This window comes from Diadema antillarum, unplaced genomic scaffold (assembly GCF_040938485.1).
Source record: "Diadema antillarum isolate AM-2024a unplaced genomic scaffold, OU_Dant_1.0 seq00000782_RagTag, whole genome shotgun sequence".
In the NCBI taxonomy this organism is placed as follows: Eukaryota; Metazoa; Echinodermata; class Echinoidea; order Diadematoida; family Diadematidae; genus Diadema; species Diadema antillarum.
In genome coordinates, this window is record NW_027271670.1 from 1,800,987 (window position 1) to 1,825,070 (window position 24,084).

The window sequence follows — 24,084 nt, forward strand, 5'->3', positions numbered from 1 at the left end:
CAAAGCCAAGCACACGATGTCGACCAGGCTACATCTTCTGTAATGTTGACATGATGATGATACGGAAGCTTAGGATACATGACATTTTGAATGTACAGCGTACGCGACACTTGCATAATGTATTATAGGAGAGTCAAACACGGGTGTTTTTCAGACAGGCAAATAACAATGGAACAATTTGATACAGTTTTGTTCGCAAAAGGAAAATGACAAACAAAAATCTCGTTTCATGAAATAAGATTCAATAACGCATTGTCAGTCGCGATAAGCGACGATTTTAATGTACAAAGTGGCACATGATGATCATAGATTCTATATAATATGTCACTCAGATACACGTATAATAGACTCATTCACTGACACACACAAAAAAGAAAAAAAAAACTAAAAAAAAAAAGCCGGCAGAATAGCAAAAGTAGCTTTGTACAGACATGAAAATGTTTAACGTTAGTAAACCCAACGACGCAATATCCGAAATGAATAATTCAAAGTATATATATACCACGGTTCTCATAAAGCTTTTTCTCAATATATGTCATTTCTGATACATATTTAACATACTTTTTTAGATCCAACATCTGACTATATTACATTTGGTCTCGCGTGTACGTCGTGGTCTGATGAAGGCTAAGTTGAGAGATAATTGATAACACTTTGAGGCTAGAATAATATATTTAGTTTGTGTGCATGAGTGTGTCATTTTAGAGAACACACGGGTCAATTATCGTTATATGTATCAGATACAGACCTTGGTATATAAATCTGATTTGTTCAATAACAATACATCTTTTATATAATTCCCTTCTCCTTTCAAAGGAAATAATAAAGTTCATATCCAGCCCAACAACGCATGAAACGATGGAATATTCATTTCTGGCGTCTGCTTTTTTCCTCTCTTTTTTTTTACTCACGAAAAATAACATTAATTTTCATGTTCATTTTCAAATTCATTTGTTCGGACGACACTGCCCTTTTTCTGACATGCTCTGATATTATGCAAATCAGACACCTTCTCAACTATGACTGCTTCAATTCCAAAGCTGTGCTTGCGTCAACGTCATTGTTTTCGCACCATAATAAACAATGGTACGTCAGAGGTGCTTCTCCGCCAGCTTGCAAGAGAAACTGATAGCATTATAAAAAAAAAATATCGGACTCTCTCTCTCTCTCTCTCTATCCATCTATCTCTCTTTCTTTCTATCTATACATCTGTCAATATGCCTCTCTCTATCTCTTCGATGTTATTGGCCTCATTCTTTTTTTTTTTCTATCTCCCCCTCTCTCTTACAATCTATTTCTTTCTCTCTTGGCACTACGCCCTCAACGTCTTAAACAAAAAAGTACTACTCATCTGCTCTTTGTCCCTACATCTGTCCTTCAGTGAAAATCAATCCGAAGTAATGGATTTCTCTACGTTGAATGTCTGAACCGATTCTGGTCCAAATTTCCCAGGGCGGGGGTTATGCGGGTCTCGATCAGCTTAAAAGTTTTCCTTATGGAATCCAAAGTTGAACTTTTCGCACGACTTCTTGATGACTTTACCCAGGCTCGGCGATCCGCAGAAAAAGACTTGTACTTTTCCTTTCTTCTCACGGGAGATTTGTGTGAAGATCTATCAAAATTGGATTGAATCGGAAAAGAAAAAAATGATTACTTCAATTGTGCATTTCTTCACAGCAACAAGTCAAATATGACCCTTGAAAATCGTATGTAAAGATGTACCGTGATACAAGCTGTTATCTAAGCTGTGCTCATAAAACGACCACTCATGAACTGATATCCTTGACCGGCGTATCTATTGCCAGTACAATCGATGCATCTTATTTGTCTCAGCACCTATTTTATCATCACTAATAACATTATCATTATCACTACGATTTTCTTCGTTTCCTCTTCCTAAAGTCTGCCTACACATACATTTTCTTCATCATCTCCATCATATTTGTATATATTATGTTTGATTATGTTGAAAAAAAATGTAAATGATGCCATACGGAGAATAAATAAATCAAATCAAATCAAATCAAATCATCAATACCAACATCTTCAAATCATAAAATTCATCATCGTTCACACCCAACTTATCATTAATAATTATCTTCATGACTACCGTTACATTATCGTCATTTATCGCTATATACTCATAGGCCCTACAATCAACATATCTCTCTCTCTATATATATATATATATCTGTCCATCGTTAATACCCATTTCCATTCATATCAACCAATGCATAATTATTTGAAGTCAAGAGTAACGTCATTTTATTCTGAAGCACAGAATTACAGATAGGCATACATGGTATCAATTGAAATATATGCATACAAATATTAATCATGTGAAAATTGATAGAGTAATTCTCATCATCGGTTTCATTGACTTCCCCAAACATTGTTATTACCGCCATAATATTCTTCATCTTCATCATATATAGATGGATAGATAGATAGATAGATAGAAAGATAGATAGATGGATAGATAGATGGATATATATATATATATATATATATATATATATATAGAGAGAGAGAGAGAGAGAGAGAGAGAGAGAGAGAGATAAATAAATAGATAGACAGATAGATAGATAGATAGTAGATAGATAGATATAAAGATAGATAAATAGATAGATGGATAGATGGATAGATAGATAGATAGATAGATAAATAAATAATAGATAGATACGTATATAGATGGGTAGATAGATGGATGGATAGATTGATGGAAAGAAAGGAAGATAAATAGATAGATAAATAATCAAATAAAACATAAAGACAGACAGATAGATAGATAGATAGATAGATAGATAGATAGATAGATGGATACATACATAGATAGATAGGAAATACTGTGACAGTCATTCTCATTCTCCGCTCCATCTACAGAGTCTCATCACCTTGTTCCACTCCGGTCTGCCCGGCTGCGTCCTGGTCTTGAGCCCCGTGATGAGGTCCCGGTGGCCCTTTTTGTGCATGATATCCAGGGCCATCTGCAGCCCGATCCCCTTCATGTCGTTCTTGGCCATGGCCGAGGTCATGTACATGTGGAGTTCCAGGAACCGGTCGAACGGTTCCTGGGCTTGCTCCATCTCCAGCTGGGTGAGAAGGCTGACGAACCACTCGAACGCATTCTGGTTCCGGTTTATCCAGATGAAGTCCACCTGGGAATACGAGATGAATATGATAGTGTCTGTGTCGTAACATCGATGTTTTATCTTCAGTTTGTATATTCTCCGTACGTTAAAGCAAATATATTGTTTACAGTATGCTCTTATATCACCAGCAACATATATATCAACTATCAAATGCTATACATCAATATTGCGTAAAATATGTTGGTATAATTGTCGTTGCTGTTGTTTTCTGGTGATACAGATCTTACAAGCTCCGCTTTTGATACCTCTTATCCATCGCTATAATTACATTTGTCACCATTGCAAAGTGTGCATGTTTTCTCATTATGTAATTATTGGGGGAATATCTTATATAACATTTTATGACTTGCATTTTTTTTTAACCTGCACTTTCAAGTTGCTAAGCAATATGAATTGATAAATGTACATTTTCGTATTATGTTTTACTTTAGTTTGACCTGAAATGGGAAGTATCCACTCTTGTTAACGATGCTCAAATCGCGATCAATCATTCGACGATTGAAAACCCTTTACTTCTCATCCAAAAAGTGATGAATTATAAACAAGGACACTCTACACATGATGAGATATTGGAAATCCTGTCGTGAACAAATTCGCAATTTAGCAGCCAACTATGCGCTCTGCTTCGACGCAGTGTCCATAAGACAGGTATAACGATCCGCATTATATGACCAGGAGCAAATGGAAGATTATGTAATGAAATATTTTGCTCAATAGGTGTTAGATAATGATGATTATTTTTAACGATAAAACATGATGAAGCTGATAAAACTCACAGGTAGAGCGTCATAAATACAGCTATTATTACTTCCATTATCGTTAACACAACCACTGACAATGATCCACAATGTCGATTATCAACTAGTGCAGCATTTGCAGCATGACCGTACATCAATTTTCACCTGATCCCTCACTCAATAAGTTGTGGATTAGAGGGAAACTTGTCAATCATTCTCATTTTTCTAAAATGCTGACCTCATATTGAGAGCTATCAATCGTCAGATTCTTTTTTGGCTCTCCATTAAAGCCAGAGAGATCATCGAGCGATTTATCTGTATCCCATAAATCAGTTTTAGGCCGACGCTGGCCGGGGATAATCAGACCCTATTGTTATCACCGGTAACTCAATTTGCAGATTGGAGGCATTGTGCCTTATGTATGGCAAAATAATACCGCCTCTGATCGAGGGCACTTTCACGAACTCGCCAATAATGACCTCGCATTGAAAAGACTTATAACTGTCTGTAATCCTCTTCGTATGACTCAATTCATGTTCAGCAAAAATAAACTGAAGGAAAATAAAGGAAGACAGTGACTGCTGGTTACAAAAAAAGACAAACCCGGAGTTACAAAGATCCTAATTAGACTCTTAATAGACTCGACATTGGCATGATTAGTCACGTGTGTTTCTTCATGACGTCTAGCACGTTTCATAAAACTTGTCATCAGTGACAAGTTGTCATAGATGTGACAAGCTACTAAAATCCTTGCATCCGATTGGCTGAGAGCAAATTTGTCATAGAAATGTGGCGGTTGTCACTGATAACAAGTTTTGTGAAACGGGCCCCTGGTAGTAGGATGAAGGAGAAGAATATCAAATTTATTTCTCAGACTTCACAACTCTAAAATGGTCCAGCATAACGCCAGTCAGATGCCTAATAATGATGAGATTGAAATGACCTTGATGATGATGGATTGACAAAGTGGGTAACATTGCCTGAAAGGTATGAGGCCATGGTACACTCAATATCGATCAATTCCGATACGATCTTTCCTTACAATCTCAGCCGTCCAGTGAAAATAATTCATCGCAAAGAAAATCGAAATCGAATTGCGGTCCAATCTGTGTTAAGATTGGAGCCATTTACAACGCCATGGACGAAATTCGTAATCTGTCACTGAGTATATAGAAACTAACTAATATTGAATCGTTTAAACACATTTGTATTATAACCACGCTGTCTTAGTTTATTTTATCAGCTATAAAGGCAGGGTTCATCACACCGTCATAGTACGATCCACATTATATAACATTATTCACAGGAAAGGAATAAATGCATATTATGCCTATGCCATAAACTATTTATCTTATTCAAATCGATATTGTTTACCCAACAAAAACTTGATGATTAAACTTTTTTGACCTGTCTCAATATTATTGTTCTTCTGAGTCAAAATGATTACAATATGAAAAATTTATATAGCGTTTAAGACAAACATGTTTTGATGCGCTTTACAATTAACAAAAGAAAACAAACATGTGAATTAACTACGAATACAAATAATCAACAATACATTATCTTCAGCACTGCTCCTGAAATAAATCGGTTTCGAGTTTCTTGCTGAAAATGTCAATAAAGGTGGAGGACTGAATAATGAATATAGAGGTTGACTCAAAGTGACCAAAGAGTGTGCCAGCCCCAGGGGGTGAGGTGTGACCCCACTTCTTCTTCTTCTCTCAAAGTAGCAGAGTAAATAAGAAAAAAAAATCACCCATATATAGTATTATAAATTATTGTATCATATAGATTGCTTTACTCCTTTCCGATATTGGTTATGCTGCTGCTAAGACAAAGCTTCTTCGACAGTTTTGTATGGACACAATACCAAATACAGTTTGTAGGGTTTATTGCCACTTGGTCTAATATCAGATGGTCTACTTCCAAGTTCGTCTACCACCCCACTACGGCTAAACTCATTTGGTCTGCTATCAATTTCGTCTAATGCCCGTTTGATCTACTTTGCACTTGGTCTAATGTCCAGTTTGGCTAATTATCATATTGTCTTATGACCAGATGGTCTAATTGCAATTTTGACACCTTGGATTTCTTTTTTCTCATTTTGTCTAGTACTCTGTGGGTATTAGACGAAATTACATCCAGCCCTTGAGTTATAAAGCCCATGAGTCATACAGCCCATTTGTTCGACACTAAGCTAATATGGCCCACGAAACAGGTCCATGAGTCACACAGCTTACGAGTCATACAGCCCATGAGTTCGACACTAGGCAAATAAAGCCCATGAGTTCAACACTAGGTAGCAATGTGTCGGTCTCGTGGGCCTTATATGACTTGTGAGCTGAATGTCGAACTCGTGGGCGCTATGACTCGTGGGTGTCGGTCTAGTGGGATGACCCCAAATGACGGTGTTTCTTTGATTTCAAGAATCCCATTCGTTTATCTGGATTGGGCAGTGTCGCTGTGTCATGTCAACTTTCCCCCAAACAGTCCCGAATACTGTGACCTTTTTTTGTTTTGTTTGGGAAGCATTGCCGGGGACTCAAAAAGAAGTAGGGTTCACGGGACCTTATGTAAGAATGACTCATGGCACACAACGTGACATGTCATACTAAGTATCGCAATGTGACAATCAACGTGATGAAAGCGTTCTTCATCGTAAAGGTCAGTAGATGGATATTAAAACTATAAGATGAAAAGGAGAATGAAACGTCCTTGTCTTAATCCCAAGTAGTTAATCTGCTCGATAGTTATTCGGGAGACCATTCTTGTGCTAACTATGTGTATATAACACCTTGTAACATAAGAGTGCAAATTGTGATGAATAAAATAGGGAGAGAGTTTTGAGATAATGATCGGCAGGACATGAAAAAACTAACAATCTCGCGGATACAGAGCTCTTTCAAGCTGCGATCTTTGTTACTTTTTCTTTGGTCATTTCAATATCAAGCGAGTAATTCTTCAACTCTTGTTAAGCTTGTAACGCGAGAAGGTCTGAAAACAACCTTCTAATATTACAGATGAAGGCATCTTTGGGGAGACAAATTGGGTCTTACGGCGCTTAGACCAAATACATGCTATTGAAATAGTAATAGATAAAATTGGTACAGGTGCAAAAGAACCTTGCGTCTTTTTTTAAGTATTTATAAAGATTGGGGCAAAATAAACAAACAAGTTCTCATCACTTGAGAACAGTTATGGCTATGACTGGAAAGAAAATGGGGATGTTGAAAGGATATAAGAAAGAAGATGAAAGTGGTGGGTAACGTGTGATTTATGTGCGCGCCGTCTGGGTGCAAAAAAAAAAATCATAAGTCACTTTGGGCACCTCTTCCAATTTGGGAGTAAAAGAACTTCATGAGAAGCCAAACAAATAATGATGACGAATAAATGAATGCTCCTCATCTTTTCTTAAACCATTTTAAGATAATGTCGGATTATCAATGTCCAATATCTCGCGCTCACAATAAAAGAAAAGTGTTGTTGTTGTTTGTTTTTTTATAAACCTGGCATTGTGCGTTAGAGAGATTTACCGGTATTAAGTCGTAAAGCACTGTATATCTATTGCGTCATGAAAATACCTTGCTCACGGAAGACCTTTTCTTTTTTAATCAAATTTAAACAAATAACCAGTCTGAAAATGATAATGAATTTCAATAAATATAAAGATTACTTGTTCATGGTAAAGTAATAGAAAAACAAATCACTCAAATAATGACAAAATAAAAAGGCGATAGTAATAACGTGTGTAATAATATTAGCTATAACCACTCTGAAACGTATATGAAAAAAAAAAATAGTATAACATCGTCACCGATCTGAGTTCTTATCTTTTCAAAAGAGCTGGAGAGACAATATAAAATCTGTCACTCATGGTTCGTTACAAATTAATGGTTCCAACTCCCGTACTTTCACAAATGCCAAATCTAATAACTCCAACGTGTCCTTCGATACTTCGGGTGTGGAAAAAAAATCAATTAATTGCGTAGTGCCAGTAATGACGGTGCTGTTGAAAATTGGTTAATGCCGCAGTAAATGTCAAACGATAAATCATTTCATCTTGCACAATTTGATTCATTAAAGTGCGACGGGAAGAAAAAAAAATGCCCAACAGAATGATAATGAAATCAACTTTGATAATGTCGGAAAGGATAAAAGGAGTGTGGATGGCGGGTGGCAAAAAGCAAATTGGCGGGGCGCGGCGGGGATTCAGTGTGCATACAAGAGCTCTCACCGTCCATTTGTCGCGCCCGCTCGCTGAAAAAAAGCGTGACGTACCTTTTTCAGTCTCATCATGTCGGTAGGGGGCGTGGCAAGCCACGTGTGTTGACATGCGGGACAGGTTTGCCTGCTCATCCGGTAGCGGTGCATTACTGACTGGAGGATCGAAGCGAACGGAGTGACACCAATACCAGCGCCGACCAGCACGGCGTGCTCGGCCTGGAAGATTCCCCTCGTGGCCGTCCCGTAGGGTCCGTCAATGAACACCTTCGAGATAAAAAGTACATCATGGAAAGTGCATTTTACTAGGTGACGATAAATATCACTCCTACAGAGAGCATTATTTATTGCGCTATTTTGATGTAATGATGGGGTTTTTATCTCATCATTCCTTATAATTCGGAAAAGGCAGACAGACACAAACACATCCCACCCAAAAAGTGTTTAGTATCTATATTCAGTATGCTTAGGACAATACCAATAATATGGTTGTGTCTGAGTTTCCGGCTTTGTGTAAGTGTGTTAGTGTATGTATGTGTGTTATTACCAGTAGCGGTCACTTTCTTCTGTAACGAATCATATTACGCATGAAACAAAAAAGGGGGAGGAATAGAAGAAATGTACAGAGAAAGAGAAATAAAAGGAAGGAAGAGAGAGGAGAGAACGTACAACAATTTCTATATTGCTCATCATATTTACCCCATCAAAATCGGTGTATATGTAAATATATGCTAAAGATGACAGTGTGACATAAATATTTCTGACTTGATCAGTCATGGACGAGAAGTGTTATGTATTAATATTTCACGTGATGTCAAACGAAAAAATATCAAACGAAAAAAAAAAAAAAAGACACGGTTGCAATATCTGCGATTATTTCACAGTCGACAGATCTCCGGGCTACCAAGAGGTGTATGCACTGCATATTATGACACAGATATGATGTGCGTCTGTACAGCTGCTTGAGCTAAACGCGCCCGTGACAGGCCGCAGTGTGTGAAGCATGAAGGCAGCTGGATCGCCCATGGGAAGGGGAACAGTGCGCAGGAAGTCACATGGATAATGCAGAAACAACAGTTATTGTGGTAGCCTCGCTGTGAGTGATTAGAAGATCGGGAAAATTGCCACACACGGGAGGGGGGGGGAGCTGATTATGAGACAAAAATGAAAGTGAACGTGAATAAGACAGAGAAAATGGGCGGGAGGTAGAGAGGAGAATATTATGGGCTAGTGAGAGCTGTGAGAGAAAAATACGTTAGTGAGCCAAACGAGGGAGAGTTGAAAATAGACGAAAACAAGAAGAGATAAAAAAGAGAATGAGATGGGGGAAAACGAAGAGAACCATGAATAATTAGATAAGAGAGAGGGAGATAAATATATAATTAAATAGATCAAGATAGATGGATAGAAATACATATAAAAAGATAAATAGATAGAGAGACAAATAGACATTTAGCTAAATAGATAATTAGATAGATAAATGAATAGATAGCAAGATAAATAGATAGATAGCTTGACAGATAAATAGATAAACAGATAAATAGATAGACAGATAGATGAATAGATAAATAGATAAATAGAAAGATAGATAGATAGATGAATACATAGATAAATAGATATAGAGATAAACTGATAGATAGATAGATAGATAGATGAAAAGGAGAGAGAGAGAAAGATAGAGAGGAAAGAGAGTAAGAACAATAAAGGAGGACACCTTTACTTATCTCCGACACCTCTGTTGGATTCATTTAATTATGATTATAACTTTACAACAGATAAAGCTATAAACAAACTCATATTAAGTAGAAAGAAAGCTTTCTATGTTATACGCACAAACACGAACTATACGTTGAATATCAACAAGTATCATTTAGTACATCACGCCAGGGAGTATCGATGGGCGTCTAATCAAAGACCGGGGTGTTTTGTTACTAGTTATAGTATGTCACTACAAATTTCTCACTCCCAATTTTCTCCCCATCATATAAAAGAACTCACTACCCGTTTAGAATGACAAATGGGGGATTTCATCGCGGTAGAAAAGCAAACAAACAAAACAAATTTTCACCTGTTTACTGCACATCGGTCGAGTGTCACATCACAGCTGAAAGTGGCGCAAACAACTATGAGGATGACTTTTTTTTTGAATGTGTCTAATGCCTAAGACGGTGTTGCTTTTACCCAAAATACAAAGTATGACGTCATTTCACTCCATCAGCTTGATTAGGCATGGCATTGTTAAGAATGCAGGACATGGGGGAAAAATGAAAAAAGCAGGCATTGAATGGGACAGAAGAGAACGAAAGGGGACGGACAATAGAAAGAGTAGGGAAATAACAGGATATATCAGGACTAATGACAGAATGATACCATTATACATTATCTGTGAATGAGGGGGAAAAATGACGTAACAACGGTTTCCAAATTACGTCATTGCCTCTTCCTCCGGCTACCGACTGTCTTTGACATGATGTGAACACCTTCACAACAGAGGAGCTAGGGGGGTAAGTGCCATTTTGGATCATTTATCACACCCGCGTCATCAGGACAGCGATGTCTGCGGGCCCCCAGGGCAGCTCTATTTCATCATCATTCGCCGGTGAATAGCCACTTTTAGAAGTGCATCCATATTTGAATGAGTTTTCCCTTTCTGTCCCAAACACTTTGTTTCTTATTAAAGCTGAATGACACAAGTGAAAAAGACAAGGACAGAAGATGGATCGAAAGATTAATAATCCCTGGTGGTCATATTGGCGTACGTAACATCGCCACCACGGTGGGAACAAATCAGAGATTCGCTATCCCTTATATGAGTATATTGTATACACAGACTAGTGAGTCTGGTGAATTGATTATGACGGCGCCGAGAGAGCTGCGAGTCAGAAAGCAGCAATTTTCCATCAACTTGAGCGCGCGTGGGTATCAGATATCTTCGTTTTAAACAGGATTTTACGGCGCACAATCGCAAACTTCGTAATTGTATTCATGCTGCGATCACTGATTTCATCCAATCAGAGAAGGTGGTGAGGCGTATAATGGTGCGCGGGTTGTATCTGCGTTCGTTTGGGCGACTTGAGCGCTTTAATATATCAAGCGTTACGGTCGACAGTGCATTCCGCTTAAATGAACGAACAATCCACTTCTTCTCGTCCTAATTGGGGTTTGTCATTTGTATAGAAAAACTTCAGATTGTCTCTGGGATGAGCCTCAGTTTCTAAAATGAGATGCTCATCTGTTTAATGTATTTCTGGGGTTTTTCCAAAAAATGTATTTTTTTTCGCGTACTTTGACTTTGCATCTGAATTCGAAAACCAAGGTCTGCTGCTATATGAACAAACAGTACCTGGGTGACATACTGGAATAAAAGTGAAGAGATGGATATTATGATATTAAGGAAAAATGGTTTTCAAAACTGATCGTCTGCTGAATTATTAGCACATGCGTACCACAGGTCATCGATTAAAATCTCTATCGTACTAGCCCTTCAAGGAACACAAGTATGAACGCGCTGTTTACCCCTAATAATAAAGATAAGAAACAGTTTGACAGGAGATGGAGGGGGAGGAAGGGGATGGAAAGGGAATGTATAGACCTACAGATATATCAAAAGAATTAACGTGTACAGAGAGAGAAAGCAAAGCACGAGGGAAAGCTTTGGCTAAATTATATGCTTCTATACCATTAATGGAAGACACTGTAGATCAACTTCACAGTTCGTTTGGTGCGTGTACCTCACCGAAGTAGTATTTGCCCCCTTTTGGTGGATGGATCGTGACCCCGGACCCCCAATACTCTTCTGTAATTCAATCATGACGCATTTTTGTATATGTTAGTTTCTTTCTATCTTTGCTTGTTACATTTCAATCCAATTCTGTTTCTTGCGAGATCACGACGGATGAGCTTAAAAAGCTGCCAATGCAAGTACAGTTAATGCAAGAAGTACCTACGTCGTTGTAATGTTTTTGGCATTGTGATGGTTCATGAGCTCCAGGTTGAAAATAACAAGATGCTTTGTTCCAAAGTAAACAACAATGACCTACCGCTGTGGGGAAATTAACTACTCCTTTTGGCTAACACACTATGATGATCAATACAATTCCTTTTTATACCCCCTCCCCCTTCAGACATGTCAGAAGCTTTAAACACAGCACGAGAGAAGCATTCTCAACTCTTTTTTGTTTTTGTTTTTTGTCAGCACTGCATTTGCACACGAAAAGTGGTGCTGCTGAAGGTGTTCGGGGTCCTGTGGGTTAAGAAAGATTAAGATCATCATCAGTTACTGGATGAAGCAGCTCCGGTATCCTTGGCGTCCCATTCTCATCTCGCAGCGTTCTAATCATATCAATGACATAGATTGACTATAAAGACATTCAAATTAAAGCAAAAATATGATTGCTCTTTGCCAACCTAATTTTATATGTGTATTTTCAAACTGATTTTTAATCTGTCATGGAGTATAACTTTGACTTTACCATCTACATTTTTCAATGCGTCTGCTTAAAGATATACATGCTTGCCAGTTATGAATGCCACTAGAAGAGAAAAGAAAACTTAAGGATTAAGTTTAACATTTGCTATTGTGCATGGTAGAATCAACTATCAAAAAGCAAACAGTAGATATTTAACTACTTGAACTCAAAAGAGAAAGAGAGTAATTGTTTCTCAGCTAGATATCGATTCGTTTAGTATCCGTCAATAGAGCAATGGACGTTGAGGATATGCCAACTGTACTGAGACACTCAAGCCTTCATGCATTTAAGCCTCTAAGGGAGCTTTGAATAGCAGGATTATTGGGTGAGTTGACAATTACTGTGGTAATATTATGCCATGTGCTTTTTCTTCAAACAAAGCGCATTGTTTCATCTATTAATTTGAAAAGAACCATGGGGATCTATATGGCAGGTGATGACCACCGCTGGTATGACGCCTGGGCCCTGTTGCATGAAAAAATGCAATAATTAAACATAAGTCAGAAAATCAAACATAAGTCAGGTATCGGCCAATCAGAATTAAGTATTCAGAGACTTATGTTTGATTTTCTAACTTATGATTGATTTAAGCCTTTATGCAAGAGGGCCCAGGCAATGCCAGGTAACGTTTGTTGTACTCGTGGTGTTGATAGTATCATTTACCTACAGTCAGTAATGGTGGAGAAATCACGTGATCTACTTTGACATCTTTCGACTCGGCTGCGTATAATGTATGCAAAGGGGGCGTGAGGAAATAACTGTGCGGTTAAACTGAAAGCTGCCATTTTCTGCACAGCCTTCAATTGATAGTTGTACTCACGCTCCCATTACATTTTACTCTGACTCCGGACCCAGAAAGTCCCCGGATTTGATTTCCTCTAGTTGTCAATGTCTGAATATGAAAGTAGAAATCACTATTCTCTACGAAGTGTGTACGTGTATGCACTCAAGATTTCTGTTAATATCAAATCAAGTTCGAAGAAGACAAAATGAGCCATCTTTCCTTCCTTTTTTTTGGGGGGGGGGAGGGGTATCACAAAGGGGAATTTCTATACTCTTCCTCGAATGGACTTGGGCATTCTTTGTTTCTCCATTTATATGTCAAGGCGTAGACTACTTTAACTTTATATTTTGCAACAAGCAGCTGACAAATTGGGCAACTAGCGTTAGAATATTCTAAACATTCTTGTAGTGTATTGCCTCCTTGTTTGATAGAGAGAGCACAAGAATCAATTATTTCTCAGATTTGATCTCATCGTATTTGAATGTGTCATAGCGCACCCTTTAGATGCCTCATGATAGCAATGGTGACGTAATCATTAAAAGTCAAGTATCCAGCAATGATCACGCCAATAAAGTATTCGCTGATAGAGTGCAAGTTTCATTGTCGTGTGGTTGTGAAGCAATTCCGCACGACCACTGAGGAAATAGTTCCTACAACTGGTCACGTGGTATCTGGGTAAAATGATAATGCTTTATTTAATCGTTCCCTGTTTAGGAGTGTGTGACAAGGCATATAACAAGTCGCATCAGTGAGTCCTAGCACAATCAAGAGTGCAGCAGTGGGGGGGGGGGGGTGATGGGGGCTGATGGGGGTGGGGTAATGGGGGTGATGGGTTGAAGAGGAGGGAATGGGGATGAGGTTGAGTAGCACACCGCTACTTGGGTTCTCACGTTGTCTTCGGTTTCCTCCCGGTCGACCGAGTAACCCCGCGGCATCCCGTGAGGCATGGTCCCGTTCGCTCCCCGGTGGTTCATCGACGGCTTCACGTCGGCCTCGGCCGCATCGAACTCCATCTCCTTCAGTCGGATGAACTCGCCGCCGTACTGGCTCTCCTCCGCTTCCTCCGTCTCCATTGCGACGCGGATGTCGGAGGCGCTGCCGAGGAGTAACTCGGTCTCCTCCCGGTTTCGCTTCTGCCTCTCCTCGAAGAACGCATAGAGACGGTTGGTCCAGTTACCCACGGATCGAATGTGCATGGAGATTATGCCTTGAAAGGAAATCATTGAGAAGGATTAAAGTATGCTGTACAGATGTAATAGTAGTAGTAGTTGTTGCTGCTGTTTTCAATGGTTGTAGTTGTTGTTACTATTTTTGGTTGTTGTTGCTGTTGTTGCTGTTGTTGGTTTTTAGATGCTAACAGTGGTGATATTCAACGTCTGGCCCGGTGCTGGACACAGTGAGATAAGTGTGAATTGTTTAGTTTGTATTATGCGTATGGAAAAAGTGTACTGAAAAGTCGTAACTCACATTTCATGAGTGCTTGCAGGATGTGTGCGAGTATTTTCACGTATTCACAGAAAAAAAAGATGAAGAACGGTGCGACTTTTCTGCGATTCACTTTGGATAACTTTTAAGTTGTACCATAAAAGCAAGAAATTATCTGGATTTAACGGCCCATGGAAGTTGCTACCAGAGGGTCTTTGGAGTCACTTCATCTTTTGGGGGTCTCTTAATGAGCAAATCCTTCCAAGCGGTAAAAGCCAATGTGAAATAGTATTACTTGCCTGTCATTTCAGGGGTATTCCTCGTGCTCGAAAGTGCTTCAGTCGCTAGGGGGACTTTTACGAATTGCCCACAAATTGAATTGGGAAATGCAGAATCTGATACTCATAATCATAATTCTGCACAAGTGTAGAAACTCCCCTTTTCTCCTCAGTATTGTTCAATATTTTATGTATTTATCTATTCATTCTTTACTTTACAGTTGTACGTGTGGTGTCTCCATGTGATACTTCCCGTTTGAAACGAGACAGTGCTCATGAAAGCGGCATTGTTTTTATGAAGCTTGTAACCAGGGAGGGTTATACACCCGGGGCCGCATCATGGGGAACACGAACCCTGTTGAGCCTCCGAGGCTTCCCGTCTCTGCCTCAATTTGAGCGTATCAACGTGACGCTCTACCGGAGCATATTCGACCTCTGCAATATCGACCCTAGAAATAAGGCATTATTTGCATGATTGCGATTCATCTGTTATTGGTTTTGTTCTCCTCCCACGTGGTATTATATATTTTGAAAGGGCACAAACATATCCAAGCGAAAGTATAAGTGGCTTTCACTTACTGGGAGGTTACGGCATTGTACCATTCACTTTTGTATCTCCTTTTTTTCACTTCTCTCTCACTTTGACATTGTTCTTGGTGGTTGGTAAAAAAAAAAGAAATATATATTATATATATTCTATTTTTTATCTTTTAAAGGTGTAGTGACAGTGAAGGAGACAACACGACCCTTGATAATTGCCTCTTATTCCCTTGCTGTTATTACCACTTGACATCGTTATCAAACATGATTGACTTTTTCAATCGGCAGTCTGTGGAACTTTTCTACGACAATTTGACGACCGTTTCTTGGAAACCTACGTATTGAACTCGGTTGGTTACCTCTGACCTGTAATAAACGGCCCGTTCCTGTGCCATCATTGTCGGATTATGGCACAGATACGAAGGCGAGGTACAATGAAACAGAGGGGAACTCCTTATACAATACATACTTTGTGTATGTGTGTGTGTGTGTGTGTGTGTGTGTGCGTGTGTATGTGTGTGTGTGTGTGTGCGTGTGCGCGTGTGTGTGTGTGCGTGTGCATGCGCGCACGCTTAGTGCTTTTCTGCAGAGAGGTTTCTCTCTCCACCCTGTTTTGTGCACGTCGTGCTGTTTACATTGCTCTATCTGCATAATATTGCATTTTGTTTCAACTTCTACTAGAGCTCGTTTCCTAAGCACCTCTAAACTAAACGCAACAAATATCAGTCCTTTTGTTGGCATTACTGGGATTCGTCTCACGAGGCATATAACATAACACCATTCTCTGTCAGGTAAACACTGGATAAGAATTCTGACTGTGTAATTTCGTTTATTTGTCTCCATATCCAGAATTGAGACGTGAACGAGCATAATAATATGTAGGTTGTAGGTATAGAACCGTCGTAAAACGTCAATCCCTTAGAAATTTTTATGAGATGACCGTAGAAATAAAAGAACAGAACCTGCTTTTCACAGTTTCCACTTTCGTACGATTGTCAGAAAAATACACGGATGATATTAGATCGGAGCCTGTCAGAAAATACTCCACGGGTTTCAAAACTGACATTAGTGATCAAACACACATAACGTTCTCACCTCTTTCCAACACTGCCAAACGAGCTCATTACACCACATTATATACGTCACTATTATGAGATGGAAAGTCAGCAGTAGCATAAGTTTGACGAGTCAGGAGCGCCGTCTAAAGGCAGTGAATGGTAAATTTGCACGGTTGTTTGTTTCCCCCGTCATGAACCCTCAGGGGACAAAAAGAGAGAGAGAGAGAGAGAGAGAAGGATATATAGATATAGATAGTTAGAGAAAGAGATAGAGAGAGAGAGAGAGAGAACGATTTTATGATATACATAGGTAGAGAGATAGACAGATAGAAAGATAGAGAGAGGGAGATAGAGAGAGATAAATAAAGATAGAGAAGGAGAGGGAGATTTTTGTGTGTATGTGTGTGACAGAATATAATAATATGACAGACTTGACCTGTGGTAGCGAAGATGATGCGTCGTGCTGGGAATCATTAACAATGAAGTGTTTACGAGCAGTACTGTAATGTATAACTGTCAGTCAAGGGCGAAAGAAAAATAAAGAAGATTAAGAATATTTTTCATTAACACTCCTCTGTTGCTAGGATGGAAGGAAAGGAGGAAGACAAATATTATTTGCCGGTTATCACAAAACAATATATGCTATGAGGTGTACAAACACATGGACACATTCAAGGGTGCTCTTGCACGTAGCTACGAAGATGCGAGCGGATATGAACCCAGCTTCACACGTTGGTGCGCTATACACTACACGTCGAAGATCGTCAACTTTCAACGCTCTTCCCTTTACAAAAATTATTGGTTACTGTGGGGCATCTCAACCTTAAAATCTGTACTCGGATCTTCAGCCATTTGAGCCGCAATTTGGCAGTTGTAGCTTGTGCACGATGTTTAAGATGACGGCAAAAAGTTCTTACTTGAAGAAATCAGGCTACTACTGTTACTCTTTATGAGATGCAAAAAAAAAAAAAAAAAAAAGATAATGATAATTCGGTACCGTGCAAGAGGTAATACTCGCACCAGCAAGATTTAGTGCAGGCCAATAAAGTGAAATAGGTTTGTACAGTATGGCTTGGCTGAGTTCCACCACGAAACATAAGTCATTGTCTCATCCTGCCGCAATATAATCTACTTACTGACATTCTACCTAAATTGGCATCCAAACAAAGATAAAAATAACAAGTATAAAGAAATAAACTAACTATTCCCTATACTTTAATTTAGTTGGAGTTAAGATTTCAGGAGTACTATATTCTTTGTTTGACGACGGATTGAGGGGGTGGGGTGGACAGTGGGAGACAGGAAGATGCTTGTAAAAGTGGACTACTCTCCTCTAAAGGTTGCCAGCTGATGTCCCATCTCAGAGTTTAGTTACGCATTTAGGAGCCATATTGCGTCAAATATCGTTCATCTTAGCTCAAATCATTTATAGAGGTTTCTATAATATTGTGGAAAAGGTGAGTTAAGCAACAGAGGTTCAGTGGTCCGATAGATAGACAACATTAGTCTTTGCGGAATGTGTTGTGACATCCCGATATTAAAGAAGTTTTACATGACTGTACTGAGTTAGCTGTTAAACGTTAAGAATGTTAGATTAAAGGGGGACCATGTTTTGTTTCTCGTCTCGCCAGCTTTCTCGAGGGACCACTTACGGTTGACGTCATTTTTAACAGTTAAACCCTCCGAGGGCGTCTCTCTTGAAATTCAGTTGCAACTGCACAGCTTGTTTTTGCTACTGGTCGTGAAAGAGATCAGCGAATTCTGCGGACCTGCACTTCGACACTAGCTTTAAGCTGTTCAAATAAATGCCTCATGCAACTGATGCAGGCATTTTTTTTCTTTTTCTTTTTAAAAGAGAATGATAATCATTACAGATTGGTTGAGAAGGGGGGAAACACCCCTCACGTTTATACGCGTGGAACAGACTCGGATACAGTGTGTATTCCATTATTCGAAAGGGGGAGAGCAGGTGGTTTGGGAAAGAGGGTGTGAAAGCTGTGTATGCTGGCGGGGGTAGCTGATGAGGGCCTTACTCGGTGCACTCTGCGAAGGTTGATTAATTGGTGGTATGATCAACATGGCAATCCGAGGTAATCGATCAAGACGCTAATGAGAACAGTCGGTTCTCCTTTTTTGTGTATTCGTTTCATCAAGCACCACTTTCGTTTTCTTTTCCTCTCCCTAACAATACCTACCACTTTTTTTTGTCATTGCCTCAAAATGCACATTGGCAAAGACGGCTCACATCAAGAGACCCACTCTTATATTTTTGGACGGTTTTTATGCAAACAGGTTTGATTAAAGCTGCATTTCATATCTATTTTCTTTTGGCAGAGGGAAAGATAATACATTGCCAGAGGTCGAATTGAAGTGAGTTTACGTTGGTAACGCGTATTTTTGTCCTTCTATCTGGTCGAGGCTTCTTCATTTTTTTTTCTGCCAAGTTTCTGTTTTGGCGCACACAGATGACGGAGGTAAAAATGATGGTGACATTACGAATGTCATCCCTCGTAGAATTACAGATTCAACAGCTGCAGGCAGGACCAATCCTTCTGGAGAGATCCATTTTCACCCCATTTGCTCCAATTGATCTCCACCTGATACGCGCTATTAGGGCGGAGTAATTAAAGGACTTGAACAGCGGCCGCAAGTTCGGCATCCCTCGCACCGCTCGATTACCCGCAGCGCGGGCTTCGTATGCCCGCGAGGACCTCGCCGTGTGGATTACAAAACTGTGCCGTTTTGACATCATTTCATATTTCTGGCAATGTTTGAAAATAGCTTGCACCCATTTTTCCTTATTTTCGTCCCTTTCCCTCTCTCGCGTTTCCTTCTCTCTTCCTCTACCTTTCATCGTCTGTCTATCTATCTATCTCTCAGTTATTTCAGTCTACGCACGATGATCTTAAATGGCATTTATGTGTGCGTCTGTGGAAGTATGTAGAGTCTATGCAAGCATGCATGACTGTCTGAAAACCAGTATATCTAAAGCCCGCTGAACACTATACGACTCACGACTATTAGTATACGACCGACACACTTTGGACCCGAAATAAAATCACAATAGCCTCAGAATAAATGCGCTTGTTTATTTCAGATCCGAAGTTGTCAGTCGTAGAGCCGTGAGTTGTATAATGTGCGACGGGCTTAAGTGTGGTCTCACTGACACACAACAGAAAATCCATCTATCGATAATTTCGCTCGAATGTGTTGTATCATCGCCTAGCTAGGCCAGTTTTCGTGATTTCCCTTTCTAGTTTACTCAATTTGTAATCGATAGCATTCAGTTAGTTTCTTTTTTAATCTCTCTCCCTCTGTCTCCGTCACACACACACACACAAAGAGACAGACAGACATACACACTTTGATCAATGTCCACTTTTATTTGTTGTTGTTGTTACAGAAAGTAGGGTTAAAGGGAAGTGCGCTTGATGCGAATAATTGTACTGAGAACATGAGTGCTTGGTTGTGTGAGTCTCCGTGCAAGTATGTCACGAGCTTCACATCTAACCCTGATAGCAGTGCTTTATAACTATGATATGCGTGTTGTCAGTGACGACATAACAGCGGAGTGACAAATCCTCTATAGAACTTAAACGAACTGGAATGTATTCGGAGGCAATGACCTCATGTAAGAGAACATAAAGTACAATATTGAATGAATGCCTTAATACGCTATCGACATTTTAAAAACTTCGATACGTAGTACATTCGGTCATGATTTCGATGGTCCTGTGTAAGATTATAGGGAAACAGCGGTATTACATTTCTAGTTAAGACCGTGGAAATGTACCATAACTCTCCTCAAATGTAAAGTATTGATTTCAGACGTTCAATGCACGTTTGGGCTTAAATTTGATTTTTCTTTTTTAATTCGAAAATGAAGCTAACGATGAAAGCTAGACCCCATCCTCCCCCCCCTTCCCCCTCCCCCCTCCCCCCTCCCCCCCCCCCCCAAAAAAAAAGAACAGCCTGGTTTCATCTGTTAAAGTTCACTTTGAAGTTCAACCTGACGCCTCCTCCAAATCTCAGCGATCCTCTCCCTAGAAATGACCCCCCTCATCCAACATTCCACGACCCACCTGTTACCCCTTTCATCGTTACATTTGCCCACCCACCCTTTCCACCACGTCGTCTTTCTATTCTCGTTATCCCCATCACCACCTCACCCCCCCCCCCCTCTACCGCTCTGCCCGTCCACAGCAAGTCCCTGTCCTGCCTAAATCATCCCCGACTTCCACCCATCCCTCCCACACCACTTTCCCCCCACACTTCAAACGCTATATTCTAGAAGTCCCATTCCCTTTACCCATTCTTCTGCACACGCTTCCTTGACACTCTGTACTGAGAGCATCAGTGAAATCAGAGGTGAGTGCAAATCAGCGCAAGAAGTCAAAGGGTAAGCTACTGTGTTTCTGGCCTCAGGGCGGCGTTTAATTGCAACGATTGTAATCCAGTCCGTGTTCTCTAGAGTGGTTACACTTTCCTTCAGGGTAGCTCATGAAATATTCAAATTATGTCTCCACCCCCTTGACATGAGATCTACTGAATGACGATTTCGCTTCATTGGTTCAGCAGATCGCGAGTAATGTAGTAAACAGTGATATTACTTCCGAGGAAATTTCTTCTGATTGGTCAAACTCCTTCTCTTCTCCCCCTCCCCCCCCCCCCCTCCACGCGTCATTTGGGTCTCTAATTTCGATATCTATTGGCTCTCCAAGTGCGATCATGCGACCACATGTAAAGTGACGTGACATGACACATCTTACCAAGGACCGAATCGATGCATCGACACATTCAATTGCATTAGCGTCATTAAAAGGCTCAGACGTCATCTGGGTGCAAACTAGCGACGGCTCTGTCGCCGAAATTTATATCACAAAATACAAATGACCTTTTCATGGATTTACGAGGACTATCGCGATATCGCCGTGGGTAAACGGAGCAACTGTACTTCCTAAATCGGAAACAATTTGCCGTACATTGAGCTGATTACGGGATTTTGGCGCAAAGCTTCTCTTTACATGTTGAAAGTTACATTTTATTAACCGGTTCATGTGATGTAGAAAATTTCCTTCCTAAAACAGAAAGGTTAACAAAGGTCAGTGCAATTAAACACTGTCCCTCGGGAGATGGTAAAGGTGGTTCCCTTCGAAGTTTTCTCCTAGACACATGCAAGATGAGGCTCGTAAAATATTTGGCGTTCTTGTGAAGACAAGCCTGCCGGCAAGTTGTAAAACTTAATCCCTTCTTAATTTCTCCTTGGCAAGCTTACCTGGCAGTAGTCCTGGCAAGTTGTAAAATGTAATTCCTGCTCAATCTCTCCCAATATGTTTCCAACGAAGTCATTAATCGAAGACAGGTGGATGTTAAGTTATGAATACGTTCATGATCAATAATGAAAGACGTTAAAGATGACTCCGATGCCAACTTAATTCGAAACATGTACATTTCCGTTTCATTTCTTTTTCTTTTTAACAAAAATGAATAGAGCTCATCAGCAAAAAGGCAGAAAGTCTTATTGTGTAGATCTTCAGGACGAGTCGGAAAACTAAGCAATCTGATATTGTCAGAAACGAAATAGAAAAAAGAACACACACACACATAGAGACACTTACTTCTACACATTTCTATCAAGAGTAAGGATAAAGCCAAACGAAGGAACTTCACGACTCATTACTGATTATTCCCTCTTTCAGCATACTGTTACAAGTACCGGGGAGTCTGTAATATAGTCGACTCTGCCTCCCAAACAGCTGATTAAAAACAACACCAAAAACAACTAGCAAAAGCAAAAAAAGGCACAAAACAAAACGAAACAAAAGCTTTAAGGGTACTCTCGCAGATTTCAAGCCTAGACAATACCACAGATCATTGCACGCAGACATAACAGGCATGTGAGTGCGTAACGGGAAAAGATCTCGTCGATTGATACACCATGGTCCTTTACAATGCTCTCACCAACCCCTCTTTGACCCTTTAGCTCTAAACTCTCAACTAATCCCAAGTCCATGAATTCTTCTGATGCTTGAGCTTGGTTCGACAAAAAGGGTGAAACAATTTTTTTTTTTTTGCTATAATCCCATACATAGCCCAGAGAAGCATTGAAAATAATCATTAATGTATTCATGTCACGCCGCGTGCTGGTAGCATAAACTTAATGTGCCGGTATCGTGGTATCTTTCCGTCGTCCGCCAGCTGAAAAAAAAAATTCCCTTGATGGATTGAACATTGTGACTTTATGTAGAAGAAACAGTATGAAGGAAGGACACACAAGATAATGGATCGTCGTTAGATGAGTGAGGGTGATAGCATCATATACCTAGAAATGCTTCTTTAAGAAAAAAAAAGCGGAATGTGATGAGACGAAAATGACGACGGGATTAGTGCGGATTTCGCCTCGGTCACGTCTACGAATTCTCATTGTGAAATGCAAGGAGCAAGAGGGTGTACTTAGCGACTTTTACCTCTCGCATAATTCTCTCCTGCTTGGCTTCGATGGCGGGAACGTTATCCACGACACCCTTGACTTTGTTACTTCATGCCGTCTGAATGATAATGACGTTTGAAACGCATACCAACGGAATTTATCTCCCGCGCCAAGGTTCGGCGCATTTGTCATGTTTGTACAGAGCCGAGGTTAGCATACTGGCATCCTGCCTCGCATGGACTTACTATGCTGCCATTTATTATGAGCAAATACCTAGGGAGCAATCGGGGTCAGTAGTATTTTGCGTAACCTTTTTTTCAATTCTTTTATTTTTCATTCTTTATTTTTTACTCTTGGCATGATAACCAACGAGCAATGTGACGGACAATCTTAAGTAAGACTAACGTTTCTTTGCGTCTCTTACCACCCATGTGCCAAAATGAGGGATGGTGTTTTCAAAGCATTATCTACCACGCTTTACATGCCATAGAGTAATTTGATGTTTCAGTATGAACCATAAGCATGCACAAACTTATGAAGTTTAAAGTATATATATTTGGCATGACATGCTAATGAGTATATTATACAATATAAACAGATAGCTGAAGTAAATAAGTGATATTTGATGATTTACACATTTTGTTAAGGGGAATATATCATGTATCATTCATGATGAGAAAGTAGAAAGTTCCGCTGGTTTTATTTTGTTACGAGGTGTAGTATATTCCAGTATTGTATACTCAATACACGATGTAAATTTTAACTAACTATTTCATTGTTTGGTACAACATCACTCCACTGCCCTCCTTCCATATAAAGAAATGAGTTAGTTGTGACAACATTCGGAGTATGTGGTCTGCCAGTTCTGCTTTTTTTTTTCAAGAACAAGTTAGAATTTCCCAATCAGGTAAATTAAAAATGGTATGAAGAGAAGGAGGAAGCGCATGGTTTTCTCCACAACAAAGCCTGATTTCTATCAAGTTTCTCAAC

At 39.7% G+C, this 24,084-nt stretch overlaps 1 protein-coding gene across 1 annotated transcript in view; it reads right to left on the reverse strand.

The window, feature by feature from the left end:
- Positions 1 to 902: 902 nt before the first annotated feature.
- The window catches only part of LOC139739103 (NADPH oxidase 5-like), a 150,455-nt gene continuing 127,273 nt past the window's right edge, over positions 903 to 24,084 (reverse strand). The window contains exons 10-14 of the mRNA XM_071649722.1: positions 14,254 to 14,570; positions 12,309 to 12,353; positions 8,168 to 8,377; positions 2,895 to 3,158; positions 903 to 1,612 (exon numbers count right to left, since the gene is read on the reverse strand). Coding sequence (XP_071505823.1) covers positions 1,481 to 1,612; positions 2,895 to 3,158; positions 8,168 to 8,377; positions 12,309 to 12,353; positions 14,254 to 14,570 — 968 coding nt within the window. The 3' untranslated portion in view covers positions 903 to 1,480. The remainder of the gene's footprint in view (positions 1,613 to 2,894; positions 3,159 to 8,167; positions 8,378 to 12,308; positions 12,354 to 14,253; positions 14,571 to 24,084) is intronic.